Raw genomic sequence first — 23,616 nt, forward strand, 5'->3', positions numbered from 1 at the left:
GAGGTCAGGGATCCCATCAAAAATAGGACAACCCGTCTCGGAGCTCCTCCCTCCTAACTCTCTGCGTTCTGTTACCGTAGCCGCCCCCTCTCTGTACTCCGCAGCATAGGCGCTCTGTCTTTCGCTGGAGATCACGAACGCCGGAGTACTCTCAACCCAGCAAACAGCCATGGCAGAAAACGCCGGCTTGGATAACCACCGTATCAAGAGCTTCAAAAACAAGGGACGCGATGTCGAGGTAGGAGTGCATTTGGATAGGGTGGTTTAGACAATGATCCGTGTAGGATTTTATTTTAAGACACCGGCTCTCTTCCCCCGCCTTGTCTGACAATATTTTGATGAAGCCTGGCTAGTCAACTAAGTTAGCTAGCTATTTGCCGCCAGCCTGCTGTGTGCTGTCTGAGCTTATTCGGAATATCCTCCACCACATCTTCGCCATCATCATAACGAACGGGCGTGGTTTACGGCCCTTGGCCTATTCCCCATCAAATAGTTTGAAATGTCAATCGGTTTCGCCTACAACGAAAAGCTCTAGCCTAGGTAACTAAGGTTAGCTGATTACTTAACTAAGATATTGTTAGCAGCTACCACCGGTTTTGAAAGCAGACTAAGGTTAGAATTGACAGCCCAACTAGCAGAATCCGGAGTAGGTAGAGTATATGTCGGTAACTAGCGAATTTAGCTGGTTTGGCTAATGCATGCTATTACTAGCTATCTATTAGCTAATTGAACCCTCTTGATAACTTGTCGTTTTAGCTAACACTCATATCCAACCATAATTAAACATGATTCCGACCCTACAGTTAGCTTGTTTACATTGACCTACACTGGGGTCTGAACGTCATCATGGACACACTGCCTAGCAGGTGCCAGATATGGGTCGGAAAACGTACCTCAATGCAGGGATGCGATATACCACTGTACTCCACATTTTACCTTTATCCAAAATGATACATGGAGAAGATTGAAATACTGCACGTTTTCGTCCTAATTGTAGCCACAGCAGCCATTTTGGAATGGCATATTCAGCCAATCAGCTCCTTTGTTGTTCAATGCCATGTGCCATTCCATAATGACTGCTGTGGCTACTGCTAGCTAGCATGAGGATGAAAATTGCAGTTTTTCGGAAAAACAAGCAGTATTTCAATCTTCTCGATAAATCAGTTTGGGTAAAGGTAAAATGTATTCTGGTATATCCCATCCCTGCATTGAAGTACATTTTATATCTCGCGCCTGCTCCGCGGTGTCTTAATATAACCTTGATGAACATTCCGACCACAGTGCAGCTCAGTGTAAACAAAAGGACCAACAGCACAGTCAACTGGTACAGTACTTTAAAATATAATTTAATTCAACATTCTGGCTTCTAAAGCTTGTGAGATGAAATTTTCCAAACAAATGTATGGCATTCATCTGACTGCGGTATTGTCAGGCAAGGTCGGAATCATCTGGCCATAATGAGCTAGCTAACTGTGAACTAGCAAGCTAGCCAGCTAAAATAGGCATTTGAACAACGGCCTGTGCAGAAAATATTCTTATGTAGCTGGCTAGCTAGGTGAAGATGTTGTTAATTGCCTGAATCCGTTTACTTGCTGCTTCCACCATCAATAGCTTGCTATCTGCATCGCTCAGTATCTTGTGGCTGAGTAGTCATCGTCATGACAGCTGTCAATGTTTTCAGCGGGTGCTGGTGGTATTATTAAAAACTATGGCATGCTGACCTCACATGTATTCATAGTGGTTAGCTGTGCCATCTTTGACAATAACCCACACACACATTTGTCTTTACAGAGTTGTACAACTAGTCATCTTTGGGATACCCCCACTGTATGAAGGAATGGGTTTTCGGAGTAATAGTTGAATTAGAGATTATTGTCTTTGGGAGCCATCTAAAACCATGGGAAGTGGACCAGTCTCATAGGTTGTTGTTTTGAAACTGAGAGACAACGTGACAAACACATGGCTACTATGTCGGACATGGCCACGTGCGCCACTAGGGCTATTTCGGGCATCCTGGAGGTCTGGCTTGGGTTCTCCCTGGAGGTACAACCCGATCTGTGGCCCAATGGAGGGGCCAGGAGGTAGAAGAAGCCCCTAAGCAGCACTGATCTGGGACCAGGAAGTTATGTGTTCCTGCAATGGTTTTTAGAAATGCATCATCCTTCCCCCTTCAGAATTTACTTGAGTGTTTGTGCTAGGTTTTACAAATAAGCTACTAAGTATGAATACTGTAGCTATCACTATATGAATGGTAGTCTGGGTGCTGTTTCTGCTCTGGCCAAAGTTTTTATTTTTATTTATTTTATTTCACCTTTATTTAACCAGTTAAGCCAGTTGAGAACAAGTTCCCATTTACAACTGCGACCTGGCCAAGATAAAGCAAAGCAGTGCGATAAAAACAACAACACAGAGTTACATATGGAATAAACAAAACGTACAGTCAATAACACATAAAGTGCCGTTGTCTTGGCAAGGCAACAATGTAGCTTTGTTGAATACAGAAACAGTCTGGCACCCACTCTATAGTAGGTCGGTATGGTGATCACTGGGCAAATCAATCATTGGGGTTCGCTCTAGGTTGAAGTTGCTTATAACCACAGATCTGGGATGAGGTTACCTAATCCTGAACTAGGATGATCTGAACCTGCACCAGTGGAAGGGACAACTTTGAACAATTCCTCATAGTTCAACGGTCTCTCGTTAAACAGCCTGATGGGACATCATGTGAGATGCAGCCCAGCTTATGTTTGTGCCATGAGCATTACTTTCTAACGGTTTTAACTTGCTCAGTCAGTGTTCTGGGCCTTAATGTTTACCCCAGAACACTGTATCCAGGAGTAACACTCACTCTTGGCTCAGGACACTGCTCACTGGTTAAGCTATATTTAGGCTACAGCCTAATATATGTACAGTGCCTTCAGAAAGTATTCATACCCATTGATTTATTCCACATTTTGTTGTTACAGCCTGAATTCAAAAGGGAATAAATATATTTTCTCACCCATCTACACACAATACCCCATAACGACAAAGTGAAAACATTTTTGTATACATTTTTGCACATTTATTGAAAATGAAATACCAAAATATCTCATTTACATAAGTATTCACACCCCTGATTCAGTACGTGTTAGAATCACTTTTGGCAGCGTTTACAGCTGTGTGTCTTTCTAGGCAAGTCTCTAAGAGCTTTGCACACCTGGATTGTACAATATTTGCACATTATTCTTTTAAAATTGTTCAAGCTTTGTCAAGTTGATCATTGTTCGACAGCTATTTTCAAGTCTTGCCATAGATTTTCAAGCCGGTTTTTAAGTCAAAACTGTAACTAGGCCACTCAGGAACATTCAATGTCGTCCTGGTAAGCAACTCCAGTGTATATTTGGCTTTGTGTTTTAGGTTATTGACTTGCTGAAAGGTGAATTTGTCTCCCAGTGTCTGTTGGAAAGCAGACTGAACCAGGTTTTCCTCTAGGATTTTGCCTGTGCTTAGCTCTATTCCGTTTCTTTTCATTCTAAACTCCCTAGTCCTTGCCGACGACAAGCCTACTCATAACATGATGCAGCCACCACCATGCTTGAAAATATGAAGCGTGGTATTCAGTTACTTGTTGTGTTGGATTTGCCCCAAACATAACGCTTTGTATTCAGGACATAAAGTGAATATCTTTGCCACATTTTCTGCAGTTTTACTTTAGTGCCTTGTTGCAAACAGGATGCATGTTTTGGAATATTTTGATTCTGTACAGGCTTCTTTTTCACTGCCATTTAGGTTAGTATTGTGAAAGTATTCAGACCCCTTGACTTTTTCCACATTTTTTTAGGTTACAGCCAGCCAGAGTCCGGACTAATTCTAAAATGGATTAAATATTTTTTCCCCCTCATCAATCTACACACAATACCCCAAGCAAAAACAGGTTTTTAGAAATGTTACAAGCTTGGCACACCTGTATTTGGGGAGTTCCTCCCATTCTTCTCTGCAGATCCTCACAAGCTTTGTCGGGTTGGATGGGAGTGTTGCTGCACAGTTATTTTCAGGTCTCTCCAGAGTTGTTAGAACGGGCTCAAGTCCGGGCTCTGGCTGGGCCACTCAAGGGCATTCAGAGACTTGTCCCGGAGCCACTCCTGCGTTGTCTTTGGTGTGTGCTTAGGGTCGTTGTCTTGTTGGAAGGTGAACCTTCGCCGCAGTTTGAGGTCCTGAGCGCTCTGGAGCAGGTTTTCATCAAGGATCTCTCTGTACTTCTCATGGTTTGAGAGTCCTTTAGGTGCCTTTTGGCAAACTCCAAGCAGGCTGTCATGTGCCTTTTACTGAGGAGTGGCGTCTGTCTGGTCACTCTACCGTAAAGGCCTGATTGGCGGAGTGCTGCAGAGATGGTTGTCCTTCTGGAAGGTTCTCCCATCTCCACAGAGGAACTCTGGAGCTCTGTCAGTGATCATTGGGTTCTTGGTCACCTCCCTGACCAAGGCCCTTCTCCCCCGATTGCACAGTTTGGCTGGGCGGCCAGCTCAAGGAAAAGTATTGGTGGTTCCAAACTTCTTCCATTGAAGAGTGATGGAGGCTGTGTTCTTGGGGACCTTCAATGCTGCAGACATTTCTTGGTACCCTTCCCCAGATCTGTGCCTCGACCCGATCCTGTCTCGGAGCTCTACGATCAATTCCTTCGACCTCATGGCTTGGTTTTTGCTCTGACGTGCACTGTCAACTGTGGGACCTTATATAGACAGGTGTGTGCCTTTCCAAATCATGTCCAATCTTTTTAATTTACCACAGGTGGATTCCAAGTTGTAGAAACATCTCAATGATGATCAATGGAAACAGGATGCACCTGAGTTCGATTTCGAGTCTCATAGCAAAGGGTCTGAATACTTACAGTGCTATGAAAAAGTATTTGCCCCCTTTCTAATATTCTCTACTTTTGCATATTTGTGATACTGAATGTTATCAGATCTTCAACCAAAACCTAATATTAGATAAAGGGAACATAAGTGAACAAATAACACAACAATTACATATTTATTTCATAAAAAAAGTTATGCAACACCCAATTCCCCTGTGTGAAAAAGTAATTGCCCCCTTACACTCAATAACTGGTTGTGCCACCTTTAGCTGCAATGACTCCAACCAAATGCTTCCTGTAGTTGTTGATCAGTCTCTCACGTCGCTGTGGAGGAATTTTGGCCCACTCTTCCATGCAGAACTGCTTTAACTCAGTGATGTGGGTTTTCAAGCATGAACTGCTCGTTTCAAGTCCTGCCACAACATCTCAATTAGGATTAGGTCTGGACTTTGACTAGGCCATTCCAAAACTTCCAATTTGTTGCTTTTTAGCAATTTTCATGTAGACTTGATTGTGTGTGTTGGATCATTGTCTTGCTGCATGACCCAGCTGCGCTTCAGCTTCAGCTCACAGACAGATGGTCTGACATTCTCCTGTAGAATTCTCTGATACAGAGCAGAATTCATCGTTCCTTCTATTAAGGCAAGTCGTCCAGGTCCTGAGGCAGCAAAGCATCCCAAAACCATCACACCACCACCACCATGCTTGACCTTTGGTATGATGTTCTTACTGTGGAATGCAGAGTTTGGTTTTCGCCAGGCATTACTGGAACCATGTCGTCCAAAAAGTTATATTTTTGAATCATCTGTCCATAGAACGTTCTTCCAAGAGTCTTGATGATCATTCAGGTGCTTTTTGGCAAACTTGAGTCAACTTATTGGACGAGATGGGGCCCATTATGCCTGGCGAAAACCAAACACTGCATTCCACAGTAAGTCTGTAAAGTAACAAAATGTGGAAAAAGTCAAGGGGTCTGAATACTTCCCGAATGCACTGTACAATGTTGTTGATCCATCCTCAGTTTTCTCCTATCACAGCCATTAAACTCTAACTGTTTTAAAGTCACCATTGGCCTCATGGTGAAATCTCTGAGCGGTTTCCTTCCTCTCCGGTAACTGAGTTATAAGGACACCTGTATCTTTGTAGTGACTGGGTGTATTGATAGACCATCCAAAGTGTAATTCATAACTTCACCATGCTGAAATTGATATTTAATGTCTGCTTAATTATTTTTCCCATCTACCGATAGGTGACCTTTGCGAGGCATTGGAAAACCTCCCTGGTCATTGTGGTTGAATCTGTGTTGAAATGCACTGCTCGGCTGAGGGACCTTACAGATAATTGTATGTGTGGGGTACAGAGATGAGGTAGTCATAAAAAAGAAAATAATAATGTTGAACACTATTATTGTACACAGTGAGTCCATGCAACTTATTATGTCATTTGTTTAGCAAATTTTTACTACTGAACTTATTTAGGCTTGCCATAACCAAGGGGTTGAATACTTATTCAAGACATTTCAGCTTTTCATTTTAAGATAATTAGTTTTTTTTAAATCTACGTTCAGGCTGTAAAGTCAAGGGGTGTGAAAAAGTCAAGGGGTGTGAACTTTCTGAAGGCCTGTATCTGCTAATCATGGTCTTCAATCTGAATCAGTTCGATAAATCAGGTGTGTTAGTGCTAGGCTAGAAGAAAAGACTGACCCACACCTGCCCTATGCTGATCTAGGCGTAGGGGTCTGAGGAGTGACTGGTGCAGCTCTGAGAGAGACAGGTGCTCTGGCTGGGTCACTGTTTGGTTGTTAGAGAGAGGAGAGGGGGTCTCCCTCTGGTTCTCAGCTCTTCAGCCTCCCCAGACAGGGGCAAGATCAGACCAAGGCTGGGATGATGTGACTGGCCCACGTGACGTAAGGGGCTATTTAGTATGGCAATATGAACCGCAGCGCACAGTCACAAGATCTGAGACCAGCTCACAGTCATGAGTGGACTAAGAACACATTACCATTACACAAACACACATTGATTAACCTGAACCATTACGATATCGAGTGGTGTGTGTAACTTATGCTTTTAGCCTATAGCTTACATATTAGATCCCTCAATTCCTATGTTCTGACCTGGGCCTATATTACTTTCTAGTATATTTTCATGTTGCTTCCAAAAGCAATTTGTGCCATTAAGTAGTCCAGAGAGGGAGATGTTATGTTGTTAAAATGTGTTATCAATGAATTATTGTCTCTGTTTCATATTGCTCCCTGTGTGTTTGTGTTCCAGACTATGAGAAGACATCGAAATGACGTGACAGTCGAGCTGAGGAAGGTGAGAGAAGAAGCCTAATTTACATTTTGGTGATGCACAACTTTGTAGGCGTACTTCCACAGCTCCCTGTATTAATATATTAATATTCACCTCCCTGCTTACCACACACACAGATCTGTAGACAGGCTGTTCCTTTCTCACCCTGTGTCTTGCCCCAGACACAGACTTGGTATTCGTCTCAATCCATCCAGAATGATTATTCTCTCTATGGGGCCACTAACCCCAATTTGACCCCCTCTGTTTCCAACCCTGACCATGACCCAAACATGATATTTCACCTCTCTGGATTGGCCTCTGATCCTTGTAAACTGCCTTCTCAAACTCCATAGGTGTGTCTTTGTTTGGCCCACTGCGGTGATGTGCTGCAGGTAGAAATTGCCTTTGTCATTCAGCTACTCCCTCTAGGCTTGGGCGGTATCCAGATTGTCATACCGACCTTGTGCCATACCGGTAATAACTGAACACAAAGGGCGCTATTTTCAAAACCCACTGAGCCTTTTAAATTTGAATGTTAGCAATGCTAACAAGTACATGGACAATCCTATAGAGAATGCTAACTAAATGCTAACGAGCGCTTTGCAAACATTTTATACAGTCTCTGACCTAAACTATTTTCAGGACAGACATCCCAGCTCATAAAGTTATACAAGTAACAAAAAAATGCTACTCACAGTTTGCTGCACACACAAAACAAATATTAGACAGCAAGGCTCTTGATCCATTTTTTTTACATTTGATTCATTTAGCAGACGCTCTTATCCAGAGCGACTTACAGTTAGTGAGTGCATACATTTTTCATCCAGGACGGGATTCTCTGCTGTTACCCGAAGCGAAGCTTGGTTTTGGAAGAAGCTAACCACTTAGCTAGATAGCTAACTAGCTACTAAATTAGCAAACCAATGCAAATAGTCTGGGTAGCCGTTTGATTAGATGTTCAGGAGTCTTATGGCTTTGGGGTAGAAGCTGTTTAGAAGCCTCTTGGACCTAGACTTGGCGCTCCGGTACCGCTTGCCATGCGGTAGAAGAGAGAACAGTCTATGACTAGGGTGGCTGGAGTCTTTGACAATTGTTAGGGCCTTCCTCTGACACCGCCTGGTATAGAGGTCCTGGATGGCAGGAAGCTTGGCCCCAGTGATGTACTGGGCCGTACGTGCTACCCTCTGTAGTGCCTTGCGGTCGGAGGCCGAGCAGTTGGCATACCAGGCAGTGATGCAACCAGTCAGGATGCTCTCGATGGTGCAGCTGTAGAACCTTTTGAGGATCTGAGGACCCATGCCAAATCTTTTCAGTCTCCTTAGGGGGAATAGGTTTTTGTTGTGGCCTCTTCACGACTGTCTTGGTGTGCTTGGACCATGTTAGTTTGTTGGTGATGTGGACACCAAGGAACTTGAAGCTCTCAACCTGCTCCACTACAGCCCTGTCGATGAGAATGGGGGCGTGCTCGGTCCTCTTCTTTTTCCTGTAGTCCACAATCATCTCCTTTGTCTTGATCACGTTGAGGGAGAGGTTGTTGTCCTGGCACCACACGGACAGGTCTCTGACCTCCTCCCTATAGGCTGTCTCGTCGTTGTCGGTGATCAGGCCTACCACTGTTGTCATCGGAAAACTTAATGATGTTGTTGGAGTCATGCCTGGCCATGCAGTCATGAGTGAACAGGGAGTACAGGATGGGACTGAGCACGCACCCCTGAGGGGCCCCCGTGTTGAGGATCAGTGTGGCGGATGTGTTGTTACCTACCCTTACCACCTGGGTGCGCCCCGTCAGGAAGTCCAGGATCCAGTTGCAGAGGGAGGTGTTTAGTCCCAGGGTCCTTAGCTTAGTGATGAGCGTTGAGGGCACTATGGTGTTGAACGCTGAGCTGTAGTCCTTGAATAGCATTCTCACATAGGAGTTCCTTTTGTCCAGGTGGGAAAGGGCAGTGTGGAGTACAATAGGGATTGCATCATCTGTGGATCTGTTGGGGCGATATGCAAATTGGAGTGGGTCTAGGGTTTCTGGGATAAAGGTGTTGATGTGAGCCATGACCAGCCTTTCAAAGCACTTCATAGCTACAGACGTGAGTGCTACGGGTCGGTAGTCATTTAGGCAGGGCAAATGCACAACTGTAGAGCATTTAGCACCTTTTAGACAGTTAACTTAATAGTTATAAGCAGTGGTGGAAAAAGTACCCAATTGTCCTACTTGAGTAAAAGTAAAGATACCTTAAACAAAAATGACTCAAGTCCCGTGTAGCTCAGTTGGTAGAGCATGGCGCTTGCAATGCCAGGGTTGTGGGTTCGATTCCCACGGGGGACCAGTATGAAAATGTATGCACTCACTAATTGTAAGTCGCTCTGGATAAGAGCGTCTGCTAAATGACTAAAATGTAAAAGTGAAAGTCACCCAGTACAATACTACTTGAGAAAAGTCTAAATGTATTTGGTTTTAAATATACTTAAGTGTAAAAAGAAAAAATGTAATTGCTAAAATATACTTACGTATCAAAAGTAAAAGTATAAATCATTTCAAATTCCTTATATTAAGCAAACCAGACAGCATGATTTTCTTGTTTTTAAATTTACGGCTAGCCAGGGGCACACTTCAACACCCAGACATCATTTACAAATTAAGCGTTTGTGTTTAGTGAGTCTGCCAGATCAGAGGCAGTAGGGATGACCAGGGATGTTCTCTTGATAAGTGCGTAAATTAGATACTTTTCCTGTATTGCTAATCTTTCAAAATTTAACGAGTACTTTTCTCAGCGGCAGCCGCTTTTTTGTCAGTGGCAGCTGTAAGTGGTGGTCGTGTCAGTGGCGGTTTTGTCGCAAAACTAAGACCGTCGCCGAAACAAAGACGGTTCTGCTGAGTTGTTGTGCAGAGTTATTCGAGGAAGTAAAGAGAGGAGGGCTTCACCTAGTTATTTACAGATTATCTCATTTTGATATTTTGTGTGTGTTTTCTATACCTGTTCACACCTCTCCCTGTAGGCATTACAGATGCTCCCCACCCCTTGGCTGCAACCCTTCTAATTTAGTGTACCCTGTGCGCACAATCCATGTGGGATTCCGGGTCTCTGGCAGCGTATGGAACTGCCGATCTGCGGTCAAGAACGCTGAGTTCATCTCAGCCCATGCTGCCCTTCAGTCCCTTGACTTTTTGTCCCTGACAGAGACATGGATCACCACAGAGAACACTGCTACTCCAGCTGCTCTTTCTTCGTCTGACTATATTTTCTCTCATAGTTCGAGAGCATCTGGTCGTCGCAGTGGTGGCACAGGTCTACTCATTTCTCCTAAGTGGAGATTTTCTCTTTTCTCCCTCTCTCACCTGTCCATCTCCTCATTTGAATTCCATGCTGTCACTGTCACTTGTCCACTCAAGCTTAACATTGTTGTCATCTATCGCCCACCAGGTGCCCTTGGAGAGTTCGTCAATGAGCTTGACACCTTGATAAACTCATTTCCTGACGATGGCTCACCGCTCTTCGTACTTAATAATAATAATAATAATAATATGCCATTTAGCAGACGCTTTTATCCAAAGCGACTTACAGTCATGCGTGCATACATTTTTTTTTTTTTGTGTATGGGTGGTCCCGGGGATCGAACCCACTACCTTGGCGTTACAAGCGCCGTGCTCTACCAGCTTGGCGACTTCAACCTCCCAACGTCTGCCATCGATTCATTTCTTTCCAACTCTCTCTTTCCCCTCCTTGCCTCTTTTGACCTCACCCTTTCACAAGGCAGACAATACTCTTGACCTAATCTTTACTAGAGGCTGCTCGCCTGCTAATCTCACTGCAACCCCCCTCCAGGTCTCTGATCGCTACTTTGTGTCCTTTTCTGTCTCCCTTTCCTCCAACCCTAACCACTCAGCCCCTACCCAGATGGTAATGTGCTGTCGCAAACTTCGCTCTCTCTCTCTCCCACTACTCTCTTCCTCTTCTATCCTATCATCTCCCCATTCTGCTAAATCCTTCTCCCTTCTGTCTCCTGATTCTGCCTCTTTGACCCTACTCTCCTTCCTTTCCACTTCCAATGACTCGTACTGTCCCCTTTCCTCCCGGCCGGCTCGGCTCTCCCCTCCTGCTCCGTGGCTGAGTGACTCATTGCGAGTGTACAGAACAGGGCTGCGGGCAGCTGAAAATTGAGGAAAACTCAACTTCTGGAGGATCTATCATCCTTTCACTCCCTCCTCTCTACCTTCTCTTTCTCTGTATCCGCTGCAAAAGCCACTTTCAACCAATCTAAATGTCAAGCTTCTGCCTCTAACCATAGGAAACTCTTTTCCACCTTCTCCTCCCGCCTTAATCCTCCACCCCCTCCCTCCTCCCTCTCTGCGGACGACTTTGTCAACCACTTTGAAAAAAAGGTTGATGACATCCTCTACTCATTCACTCAGCCTATTGAGTCCACTGGTCTCACTCACACAGAACTACCCTACGCCTTGACCTCTTTCTCCCCTCTCTCTCCAGATGACATCCTGCGACTAGTGAGGTCTGGCCACCCGACAACCTGCCTGCTCGACCCCATCCCCTCCTCCCTTCTCCAGAGCATCTCTGGAGACCTCCCTTTCCTCACTTCCCTCATCAACTAATCCCTGACCACTGGCTGCATCCGCTCTGACTTCAAAATGGCCCAAGTTGCTCCCTTCCTCAAGAAACCAACACTCGACTCATCTGACGGGGGGGGGTTAGAAGGATTACTGTTATACTATTCCAGGTATTCCTTAACCATCAGATCCTCCTCTCAGGGCTGGGTGTCTCAGGCTATGCACACTCTTGGATTGCATTCTACCTGGCAGGCCGCTCCTACCAGGTGATGTGGAGAGGATCTGTGTCTGCACCATGTACTCTCACTACTGGTGTCCCACAGGGCTCGGTTCTAGGCCCTCTCCTCTTCACTCTATACACCAAGTCACTCGGCTCTGTCATATCCTCACATGGTCTCTCCTATCATTGCTATGCGGATGACACTCAACTACTTTTCTCCCCCCCCCCCCCCCCCCCTTCTGACACCCAGGTGGTGACACGCATCTCTGCGTGCCTGGCAGATATCTCAACTTGGATGTTGGCCCACCACCTCAAGCTCAACCTCGACAAGACGGAACTGTCCTCCTGGAGAAGGTCTGCCTGCTCAAAGACCTCTCCATCACGGTCAACAACTCCACAGTGTCACCCTCCCAGAGTGCAAAGAACCTTGGCGTGACCCTGGACATCACCCTATCGTTCTCTGCAAACATCAAAGCAGTGACTCGTTCCTGCAGGTTCATGCTCTACAACATCCATAGAGTACGACCCTACCTCACACAGGAAGCAGCGCGGGTCCTAATCCAGGCACTTGTCCTCTCCCGTCTGGATTACTGCAACTCGCTGTTGGCTGGGCTCCCCGCTTGTGCCATCAAACCCCTGTAACTTATCCAGAATGCAGCAGCCCGCCTGGTTTTCAACCTTCCCAAGTTCTCTCATGTCACTCCGCTCCTCCGCACACTCCATTGGCTTCCAGTTGAAGCTCGCATCCACTACAAGACCATGGTGCTTACCTACGGAACAGCAAGAGGAACTGCACCTCCCTACCTTCAGGCTATGCTCAAACCCTACACATCAACCCAAGCGTTCTATCACCTCAGGTCTCTTGGCCCTCTCAGCCCAGTCCAAGCTCCTCTCTGTCCTGGCACCCCAATGGTGGAACCAGCTTCCCCCTGAAGCTAGGACAGCAGAGTCCCTGCCCGTCTTCTGAAAACATCTGAAACCCGACCTCTTCAAACAGTATCTTAAATAATCCCCCCCCCCAACACTTAACCAGCACTTGCACTTGACCCCCCCCCCCCCCCCCCCCCCCCTGAAATGAAAGAACGCAATCTTCTTTATCTCCTAACATATTGCACAAGTTGATTGCAGATATTCACTTAAAAAGTAGCTACAATTATTCAAATGTATAAAAAAAAACTTCAAAGAAATAGTTTCAATGGTATTGAAAAAACATCCCGTGGCTATTTCCAAATATACGGTATACCGCCCAAGCCTAACTCCCTCCACATGCTCACTACCCTTCGCCTTGATCTGCATACTTATGTGCTGTCCCTGTATACTAACTGTACTATCCAGACTTGGTGATGATCATTAACAGACTACATCATCAGGATGCTGAAACCTAGATTAGATGCCAGTCCATGGGGATTAGCAAAGATTTAAAAGAATATCCAAATGTAATCTATCCTGAGGTGCTTGCTGTGCTTGCCTGTTTGATGTGGATGCCTAAATCAGAACACTGTAATGGCTACAATACACCCAATTAGTATGGTAGTCATGCATTTACTTACGCCTTTGTAATAGGGCTGCACAATTAATCAAATTTGAATTGAAATATTGACATGTGCAATATCCATATTGTAAGAGGCTGCACATTTTTTTACATGCCATGAATGTAGTAGCATTCAAACCTAATAAGGGTCCCCTGGGAAACTCTGACCAACACTTTGGCTCCTACCCTGTCACAACAACTTCTACTGTACCTGTCTTTGTCATTAGTTGTCATGCCAAACAACACCAACCATAGAATCTGAATAATTTGAGTTAGATGATTTGCCCATATCGTGCAGTACTACATTGTAAAGAGCCAGAGACTGGAGGGTTTCTCTTCTCCTCTCCTGTGATTGGCAGGTATCCCTGTCACTCATACATCCAACAGTCTGCTGCTCTCATGTTGACTTGGTGATCTCTCTGACATGAGTCCCCTGGTCATGGCTTTCAATCTTACTTTCCCCTCTCTCAACTCTCTCTTCCTCCGTTAAACCCCCCTCAGGGCTTTGACACATTCCTCACTCTCCTTCCTCTTCACAGGTTTTTTTATTTATCTGAGGTTAAAACAATCCCCTGTAGTCGTTGCTAAGTTAGCATTAAGGAAGAGAGTGAGACATGGCTAGAAACTAGTTTAGAGCCTAATTCAGTGAGCGAGAGAGAGAAAAAAAAGAAAGAGCTGAGTTAGTGTGCTGCTGTAGTCTGGCTGCACATTTCATTGTGCCAGAGCAGCACAGGGATGGTTAGTCACCAGCAGTGACGCACGGCCCAGCACTGCAACACACACTGGAATGTAGGCCAAGGGATTCTCCTCCCTCCCTCCTACCACTGACTCACATGTCTGTCTTTTTCACGCTCTATTCAACACCAGTATGGGTGTGCCTGCTCCTCAACTTTCTGGGAGTGTATGCCTTCGTTTTTTGTGTGTTTTTAATGGGGGTGTTTTAATTAGGGTGTCTCTATGTAAAGTTGAGTAACTATAGGGAACATCCTCATAACAACACAGGGTTTGTACTTTGTCCCCTGTACGGAGAGACCCAGAGATGACCCCAACACACACACTGACACACATATTCTAGGGATGCGAGGGTCAGCTGTTTTTCGACCAATATCTGGCTTGCAGTTACAAAAAGTTTGCTGTAGGAGTTTATGCTGCTACTCTCACAGTTACATATTTGAGTATTCATCAATGTGGTGTTTTATTCTTTAATCTCTCCTCGCTCTCCCCTGTCTTCCGTCAGAACAAACGAGACGAGCATCTACTGAAGAAGAGGAATGTCCCACAGGAGGAGAGTCTGGAGGACTCCGACTTCGACTCCGACTTCAAAGGGGTATGTGGGATGTCTGTGTGTTCCACTTTAGCGACCCATTTGCCATTGCAGTGGAATGGCGATCTCTATGAGACGAGAGACTTGTTCCAGATAGAAATGTACTGCCTAGATTCTCTGTCTGTTTGGACGGGGCAGGTGTGGCCATTCCTACTTCTGAAGAGCTACTGACATTGGACATTGTGTCAGCTCTATACAATACATTTCTATGTATGATGTTGTAATCTAGACATGCGTCCTTAAGCCCCCCCCCCCCCCCATGGCCTCTCTAGGGTTTGTATAATGTATCGTGCTCAAAGCCTTTTCACACTGCTGACTGGAGGCCTGTCATTGAGCTAATGAGATGAGGAATAGGCCCTGGTCTGACCTGACCTAGCTGCTACCAGGTGATGTATGGTGATGATGGAGTAGCATGGCATTCTCAGCCTGTGAGCTCACACAGCCTCAACCAGCCAGCCAACACACCAACTCAGCAGCAGAGGAAACACAGCACTCTGAAAACACTTGCGTGTGGAGAGAGACAGAGACGACCGACAGAGAGGGTCAGACTGTGTGTGTGTTATGTCAATGACATGTTGACCGATCAGTGTGAAGTAGCCAGATGTTTATGTGAATTGTATCCCCTTCCCCCATGTTGTTGATGTTGTTTATCTGTAACCTGGTATTGATTTTGTCCCTCCCCTTCCCACTCTGCAGCAAAATGTCACACTAGAGGCCATCTTACAGGTAAGGCTCAACTTTGTGTACACACAGAGAATAGTGACTAAAACTCTTATCCCCTTCATTCTCTCTTTTGCTCTCCCTCTCCCCTTCTCTCCCTGTCTCCTTCCCTCCCTCCCTCCCTCCCTCTGTGAGAGTGTGGTGCTGTAACTTGTTATCTCTCTCTCTCTCTCTCTCGCTGAAGAACGCCACCAGTGATAATGCGGTGGTCCAGCTTAGTGCCGTACAGGCTGCCAGGTAAGTGTTTGGTGTGTGTGATCTCCTCTCTGCTTTGAACCTCTCACATTTGTATTCCATGATTGAAACATAACTCTTCCTGTTTTTGTGTCTGTCAGAAAACTCCTCTCCAGTGACAGAAACCCTCCCATTGATGACTTGATAAAGTCTGGCATCCTGCCCATCTTAGTCAAATGTCTGGAGAGAGACGACAAGTGAGTCTGCTGATGCATTAACCCAATGTCCTCCCCTGGACCGCCTCTACTAATGCACTGTTGGGACATTTACTGGGATTACTGAAGACTGGCTAGGATACAGGATGTAGAGGGGCTGCTAGTGTGTGTGTGTGCATGCTTCTTTGTGTGTGTGATGCACAGGGTGGTCCGTTGGCCCTGCCGTCCGGTGCCAACCCAAATAAAAGAGCATTCCTGTCCTCTGGATTTCCCCCATTCCCAGGACCTTGTTGTGTTCAGGGCCACACATATACACACACACACACACACACACACACAGGACCTTGTGGTCAGGAAGGGGACAGACGCACACACCCTGGAGTCAGTACAGGATGGGGCAGGGGTTGGAGGGTCACCATAACGATGAGTTGCGGATGCACAGCTGTAATGGCGACCACTGCTGCAGGCTGTCAGACACTGAAATTCCTGGAGCACAGCGGGCACTGCAACCCAACAAACCAATAGTTTACACACACATTGTGTGTGGACCGAGAAGAGGAGGACGAAGTGGGGGCAGGGTTAGGAGAAAGACGTGTTCATATTAATGGAAGGCCTAGAATGATCTCTCTCTTTCGTTCTCACTCTCCCCCGCTCCTTTCTCTCCTCCAGTCCGTCTCTCCAGTTCGAGGCAGCCTGGGCCCTGACCAACATAGCGTCTGGCACGTCACAACAGACCCAGGCTGTGGTCAAATCCAGTAAGTTCACCAGTTTACCCTGCGTCATTCTGCTCTGCTGTTATTCTGACTGTCTGGGCTTCGCTAATGTTTGTTATCTTTGTGTGTGTGTTAAATTGTGATATGTAAATTCCTAATTCTGTGTGTGTGTGCGCATGTACAGATGCTGTTCCCCTGTTCCTGCGGCTGCTCCACTCTCCCCATCACAATGTGTGTGAACAGGCCGTGTGGGCGCTAGGCAACATCATAGGTGAGTATGGCTGATACAGTTAACACATCATTAAAGTTATGTTTGTGTATTTTTTTTGTAATAACTAACCATGTGACCGGACCAGGAAAAACTCTGTGCCCCAATGATGACCTTTGACCTGTAATGCTCCTCCTCCAGGCGACGGGCCACAGTGCAGGGATTACGTCATCTCCCTGGGCGTGGTCAAGCCCCTGCTCTCGTTTATTAACCCCTCCATCCCCATCACCTTCCTCCGTAACGTCACCTGGGTCATCGTCAACCTCTGCCGCAACAAGGACCCACCGCCCCCCATGGAAACAGTACAGGAGGTACGTGTGTGTGTTTTGTTCCAATGTATGAGTAGCGTTATAGTGGTGCTCTCTCCAGCCAGTCAGCCAAATCACTTTCTTATCACTAGGGGGAATGTTTAGCTACATAACTTTACATGGCCACATTTCCAGTCTGCTTTTGACACTCCTCTCTCTACCTCTTTTTTGTTTTTTTCTCTTTCCCAGCTTCTCCCAGCGCTGTGTGTTCTTATATACCACACAGATATAAATGTAAGTATGAGAGCATACAGTGCTTTCAGAAAGTATTCATGCCCTTTGATTTATTCCACATTTTGTTGTTACAGCCTGAATTCAAAATGGATTAAATAGTTTTAAAATCTCACCCATCTACACACACTACCCCATAATGTTTTTAGACATCTTTGCAAATGTATTGAAAATGAAATGCAGAAATTTCTCATTGACATAAGTATTCACACCCCTGAGTCAATACTTTGTAGAAGCACCTTTGGCAGCGATTTCAGGTGTGTTTCTTTCTGGGTAAATCTCTAAGAGCTTTCCACACCTGGATTGTGGACATTTGCCCATCATTATTTTCAAAGTTCTTCAAGCTCTGTCAAATTGGCTGTTGATCATTGCTATACAACCATTTTCAGGTCTTGACATAGATTTTCAACTAGATTTAGGTCAAAACTGTAACTTGGCCACTCACTACAATGTTGTTGATCCATCATCAGTTTTCCATCCTCCGTTTTCTCCTATCACAGCCATTAAACTCTTTTAACTGTAAAAAAGTCACCATAGACCTCATGGTGAAATCCCTGAGCGGTTCCTTCCTCTCCGACAACTGAGTTAGAAGGACGCCTGTATCTTTGTAGTGATACACCATCCAAAGTGTAATTAATAACTTCACCATGCTCAAAGGGATATTCAATGTCTGCTTTTTATTTTACCCATCTACCAATAAGTGTACTTCTTTGCGAGGCATTGGAAAACCTCTCTGGTCTTTGTGGTTGAATCTGTGTTTGAAATTCACTGCTCTACTGAGGAACCTTAAAGATAATTGTATGTGTTGGGTACAGAGATGAGGTAGTAATTCAAAAATCATGTTAAACACTATTCTTGCACACGGAGTGAGTTCATGCAACTTATTATGTGACTTGTTAAGCAAATGTTTACTACTGAACTTATTTAGGATTTCCATAACAAAGGGGTTGAATACTTATTGACTGAAAACATTTCAGCTTTTAATTTGTAATTAATTTGTAAACATTTTGAAAAACGTAATTCCGTTTGGACATTATGGGGTATTATTGTGTGTAGGCCAGTGTCAAATAATGTCAATTTAATCCATTTTAAATTCAGGCTGTAACCCAACAATTTTTTGAAAAAGTCAAGGGGTGTGAATACTTTCTGAAGGCACTGTACGTTCAACTAAATTGAACGGTTTGTCACAAGTTTGACTTCAGCATGTTAAGCCCTACCATACTCAGCAGCTTTTAGTGAAACTCAACACTTATTGGACTCCTTCGTTAACATTGTGTGTTTGTAGATCCTTGTGGATACGGTGTGGGCTCTGTCCTACCTGACAGACGGTGGGAATGAGCAGATTCAGATGGTGATAGACTCTGGGGTGGTCCCCTTCCTTGTCCCCCTGCTCAGCCACCAGGAGGTCAAAGTTCAGGTAAGGGGTCAACAGGGGACCATGGCAACTGATAACATTCTGATTTAGAAGACCTAAACAAACTTTGGTATGGTGTACTTATAAAATCTATAATTTACTACCTCCTTCCTATCTGGGAAAAAAAACAAAAAAAAACACTGATTGGTAAAAGCAACATTATAGAAATCTTGACTCTACCTATCACTAGGGGTAGGAGTTTTTGCAGAAACATTGCTGCCATATGTTCAGGAAAAACTCATGGCTCTACTTACAACATGCTCAGTGATTTATTTCAAGGAAGGGAGGAAATGATGCATTTTATAAGTAATAAATTCAGGGTGTTCTATGCATTTGTGGGTGTTGACTTGCTGTGATGTCACTTCCTACAGACTGCTGCTCTGAGGGCGGTGGGGAACATTGTGACGGGGACAGACGAGCAGACACAGGTGGTGCTCAACTGTGACGTCCTCTCCCACTTTCCCAACCTGCTCACACACCCCAAAGAGAAGATCAACAAGGTAGCACACACACACTCTCCCGGAGAGGGAACGGGGAAGAGGGAAGAAGCTTATGTCAAGGCTTTTCTATGATTGTCTTGCTAATAAGAAGTTGTTTGGTTTGACTGTGTGTGATTAGACTGTTATTAGAAAGTGTTCTGGCATAACCGTAAGTGATTGGTTCGTTTACAGGAAGCAGTGTGGTTCCTGTCCAATATCACGGCTGGGAACCAGCAGCAGGTTCAGGCAGTGATCGACGCAGGACTCGTCCCCTTGATCATCCACCAACTGGCCAAGGTGAGAGAGACATGCTGTGGTGTGTGGTTGGTGTGTACGTTTGACTGTGGTAGAGATTATATTCCTGTCATTGCTGTGTACTGAGTTGTTCTGTAGTGCTGACAGCCTGTGTGTCTGCAGGGGGACTTTGGGACTCAGAAGGAGGCAGCATGGGCCATCAGCAACCTCACCATCAGCGGCAGGAAAGACCAGGAAAGTAACACACACACACACACACACACACACTGCAACCTCAATATCAGCCAGACTATTGACATGGACAGAGGTACAAGAGACAGGTACGGGGCTAGCACTGTCATGCCAGGGCCTCTGTAGCTGGAGCATTCATAACCGTGAGTTCATGAAGTAGTTTAATGCCAGTGACTGAACCTGCTTACACATTCACACGTGTCAGGAGTTATTTGTCAGAAATGCTTACTGCTGTCTACAGTTATGTATATGATATGTTGATGTGTGTGTGTAGGTGGAGTACCTGGTGCAGCAGAATGTGATCCCTCCGTTCTGCAGCCTGCTGTCAGTGAAGGACTCCCAGGTGGTCCAGGTGGTCCTAGACGGCCTCAAGAACGTCCTCATCATGGCCGGAGATGAGGCCAGCACCATCGCTGAGATCATAGAGGAGTGTGGAGGTGTGTGTGCATATTGTCATCATAGCTGAAGGTGTGTCTGAGGTGAATGTTGCTGTTGTCTGACTGCGCCTCCCACTGCTCTGCTCTCTGATCTTAGGTCTTGAGAAGGTTGAGAATCTGCAGCAACATGAGAATGAGGACATCTACAAACTAGCCTTCGAGATCATCGACCAGTACTTCTCAGGCGACGATGTGAGATATAAAACACACGTGCACACACACACACCCCCCCACACACACACATATATATACACACCCCCACACACACATACACACACCCACACCTCTTACCCTTCTTCTTTCTCTCTCAGATTGATGAGGATCCCAGTTTAATTCCTGAAGCCACCCAAGGAGGGACATTCAACTTTGACCCCGCCTCCAACCTGCAGACGAAGGAGTTCAAGTTCTAGGAGCCGGTCCATCGAGCTGCACGGGTACTGTCAAACCCACCTCAGACATTCATCCATCTATCTCTCCACCAACCTGGCAACCTGCTACAGAAGGATTGTACCCATCTACCATTACTATTACTTCAACATGGCCACCCATCTTGCAATTGAAGGATTCGCCCACCACCACCGCCACAATAATTCACCTCTGTACTGAAGGGTCCCTGAAAACTACCACCCTCCACCACAACCTGGCAACCCATACGGGTCCAGGTCATTCGTCCAGCACCAGTACAATCTGATCTCAGGCAGTCCTAGCAAATGCTTTGAAATGTCACGTGAAAATCACAAGGAAGGAAGAAAAAGCCTTTTGGGGCAATATTTTTGAATTGCCAAATGTCACTATCTACACACACATGCACAAAAACACAGTTGAAGACACTTGGAAAGAATTTGTGTGCATACTTGTTTTAGAAGCTAATATATCACAGATGGGGAAAGGATACTGCCGTTTGTTTGCGGTTTAGTTTTGTGCTTCACTCCTGGATTGTCATTCTCCCTCTGTCGTGGACACTCACACAGACGCGCACACAGACACACAGACGCGCACACAGACACACACACACTCACTCACTCACACAGTCTCTCTGTAGTGATGGCCGAGCACCCCAGTGCCCCCCAATTGAAGACGTTAACCCTAGAGCTAACCCATGAATAGCCATGGACCCCATCCCACTTCCCAAAGTCCTAGGACAGGAAAGGGTGGGCTTTAGGCGAAAGAGGATTCTGTGACTGACTGAAATATATTGTATTACTTTTTCCTTTTTTCCTTTTGACTTCTCTTGAATCATAAAGTGGAGTTATTGATTTTTATGTATCTAAAAAAAGGAAATTTGTAAAAAATATATCATACTGCAAAACTCGTACATAAAGAAGTATACAATTGTTTTGCAATTTTGCTCTAATTCAGGGGAGAGCAAAATAAAAAGCTTTTTACAGATCTGGCTACCCAAGTTGGAGGAAAATACCTCTGGGTATTGTGACGGAATATCTCTACTGTAGCCCTGTTCCCCAGAGGACATTAAATCCTGCTGCACAAGTGATGTCACGTCATGTGGAGGGGCAGGTAGTGATGTCACTATTGGGATATCCAACAGAGTAGTTGACAGGTGAATCTCACCTGAATTCTTCAATACCAGAACAGTCAAACTCAAACAAACCTATATTTGGCAATGCTCAGTGCTATCCGGGAAACTTGGGACGTCCCTACCCTTAACCCTAATCTTAACCATAACCCTTACGTAACCCTTATCCATTTTTAAATGTCTACTTCAATGGGGGTATTGACGTCCCAAGGATTCCAGCTAGCACGGACCATTTGGCAAATCTGGGATTTTTTGGGGTTTCTCTTTTTTAAATTCTCCCATTCTTTTAAAGATATGTATATTTTATGTTGAAATTGAAAAAAATCTACTTGGCTTGTTCTGGTCCAGGCTGTGGAGCTTCCAGATTTGCCGTTTTTACTTGTATTATTTCATCTTATGCACATGTCTGAGAGGTATAGTTTTTCTCTCTTCCTGCGGAAAGAGACAGATACTGAAGACGGGACTAACGGAGGATAGAACACGACCTCTGACCTATACAAAACTTTACACTCATCTGGGGGGTTTTCGTGTTTTTTTTGTCACGTCATCACCAACCTGAATAATTGTACAAAATGCAATGTGTATCTCTTAAACTCGTCTCTTGAGAATATATAAATATATATTTCCATAATGCCTGTACAAAGCTGCTGCAGATGACAAGTCATTGTTGGAACTGGACTCACCCTGCAGAACGATAACCTACGTACTATCAAAGACGGACTGGGGGGTTTGTTCAGTTGTTGTTTTTTGATTTTTGTTTTATCTTTATTTTTGTAACATTCATATGTATTGTGATGACATGCTGATGAACCTGACACCTGTGTCATTTTACCGTCCCAGAGCTGGTCCCAGTTGGTCTCCAGGACCTAGGTCTCTGGTCTGGACTTGTTTTCCTCGGTTATGGCCTGTTCAAACAGTGCACAGCAAAAGCAGGGAAGTTGTTGTTTTCAATGGAAGCTTGGCAGCAGTAGCAATGGGGCGTTTCTAGGTGAGGTCTCGCCCACGAAAGGTTGGTCCAGTCATCCGGTCACTACTGTAGAGGTCAAATAAGTTGCTACTCTGCCACCACAAGGCATAATACTATTTTGCAGCTGTATGTTTGAACAGGCCATTAGGCTGCTAACTACTGATAGACGGTGGGTGGGTGGAGGCGCAGGCAGTAGTGGGTTTGGATTAGGGGTGGGAAAGGGAGTAGTTGTTTATTGCTGATGAACAAAACCTTAGAGGGGGTGTACAGTCATGAACTATCCGCCTAGACGGACCGAGCCACTTTAAAGAATTACAATTTCTTTGTCTTGTATCGGAAAACGATACAAGCTTATGTTTGTTGCAAGATTTTTACTTGCCGGAGAAAAGTTGTTTTAAATAAGAGAATAGAGAGAAATAGCAACAGACTGCGTTTTGGCCTCAATGTTTATATATTTTTTAAAATAAATGTTAGATTGAATTCTTCTCTTTAAGGTGGCTCACTGATGCTTTCAACTCTTGTGCATATTAAAGGCGAGAATGAGTTGAAATTCATTGACATTGTGCCTTTTTGTTTTTCATTTCTACGAAACTAAAGTTTTTCCTCGAACGTACTAATGAAAAAAACAAATGCTAGAAGCTGTTGGAGCATCTGAAATTGGTGTGTGTGTGTGGTGTCTCCCTTATTACTGGAGTCTGCCATGGGATTAGTCAATGCTGCTCTGCTGTAGTGATTGTTCTACTCCTATTTTATTGGCTAAGCCATAGAGATCCTATTAATAATATTATAATTCCTAATTCTATGGGCTGAGCAGTGTAACCCATTTTGACATGTCCAGCCATATCTACATTCACCTCACCACAAACAAACCCATCAATGTCACATTCTGCTAACCAATCGGGGGATTAT

At 45.0% G+C, this 23,616-nt stretch overlaps 1 protein-coding gene across 1 annotated transcript; it reads left to right on the forward strand.

The window, feature by feature from the left end:
* Positions 1 to 122: 122 nt before the first annotated feature.
* Positions 123 to 23,260, forward strand: LOC311129663 (importin subunit alpha-4-like). Its single transcript, XM_084162034.1, has 17 exons — positions 123 to 238; positions 7,111 to 7,155; positions 14,675 to 14,779; positions 15,458 to 15,487; positions 15,666 to 15,718; positions 15,817 to 15,912; positions 16,540 to 16,625; positions 16,768 to 16,854; positions 16,993 to 17,162; positions 17,349 to 17,393; positions 18,676 to 18,807; positions 19,176 to 19,304; positions 19,476 to 19,580; positions 19,701 to 19,772; positions 20,044 to 20,206; positions 20,304 to 20,398; positions 20,518 to 23,260. Exons 1-17 carry the CDS (start codon positions 170 to 172, stop codon positions 20,614 to 20,616), a joined length of 1,581 nt encoding a protein of 526 aa, XP_084018160.1. The 5' UTR covers positions 123 to 169; the 3' UTR covers positions 20,617 to 23,260.
* The last annotated feature ends 356 nt before the right edge of the window (positions 23,261 to 23,616 follow it).

The sequence above is a fragment of the Coregonus lavaretus genome, assembly GCF_964263955.1.
Source record: "Coregonus lavaretus genome assembly, chromosome: 5".
NCBI lineage: Eukaryota > Metazoa > Chordata > Actinopteri > Salmoniformes > Salmonidae > Coregonus > Coregonus lavaretus.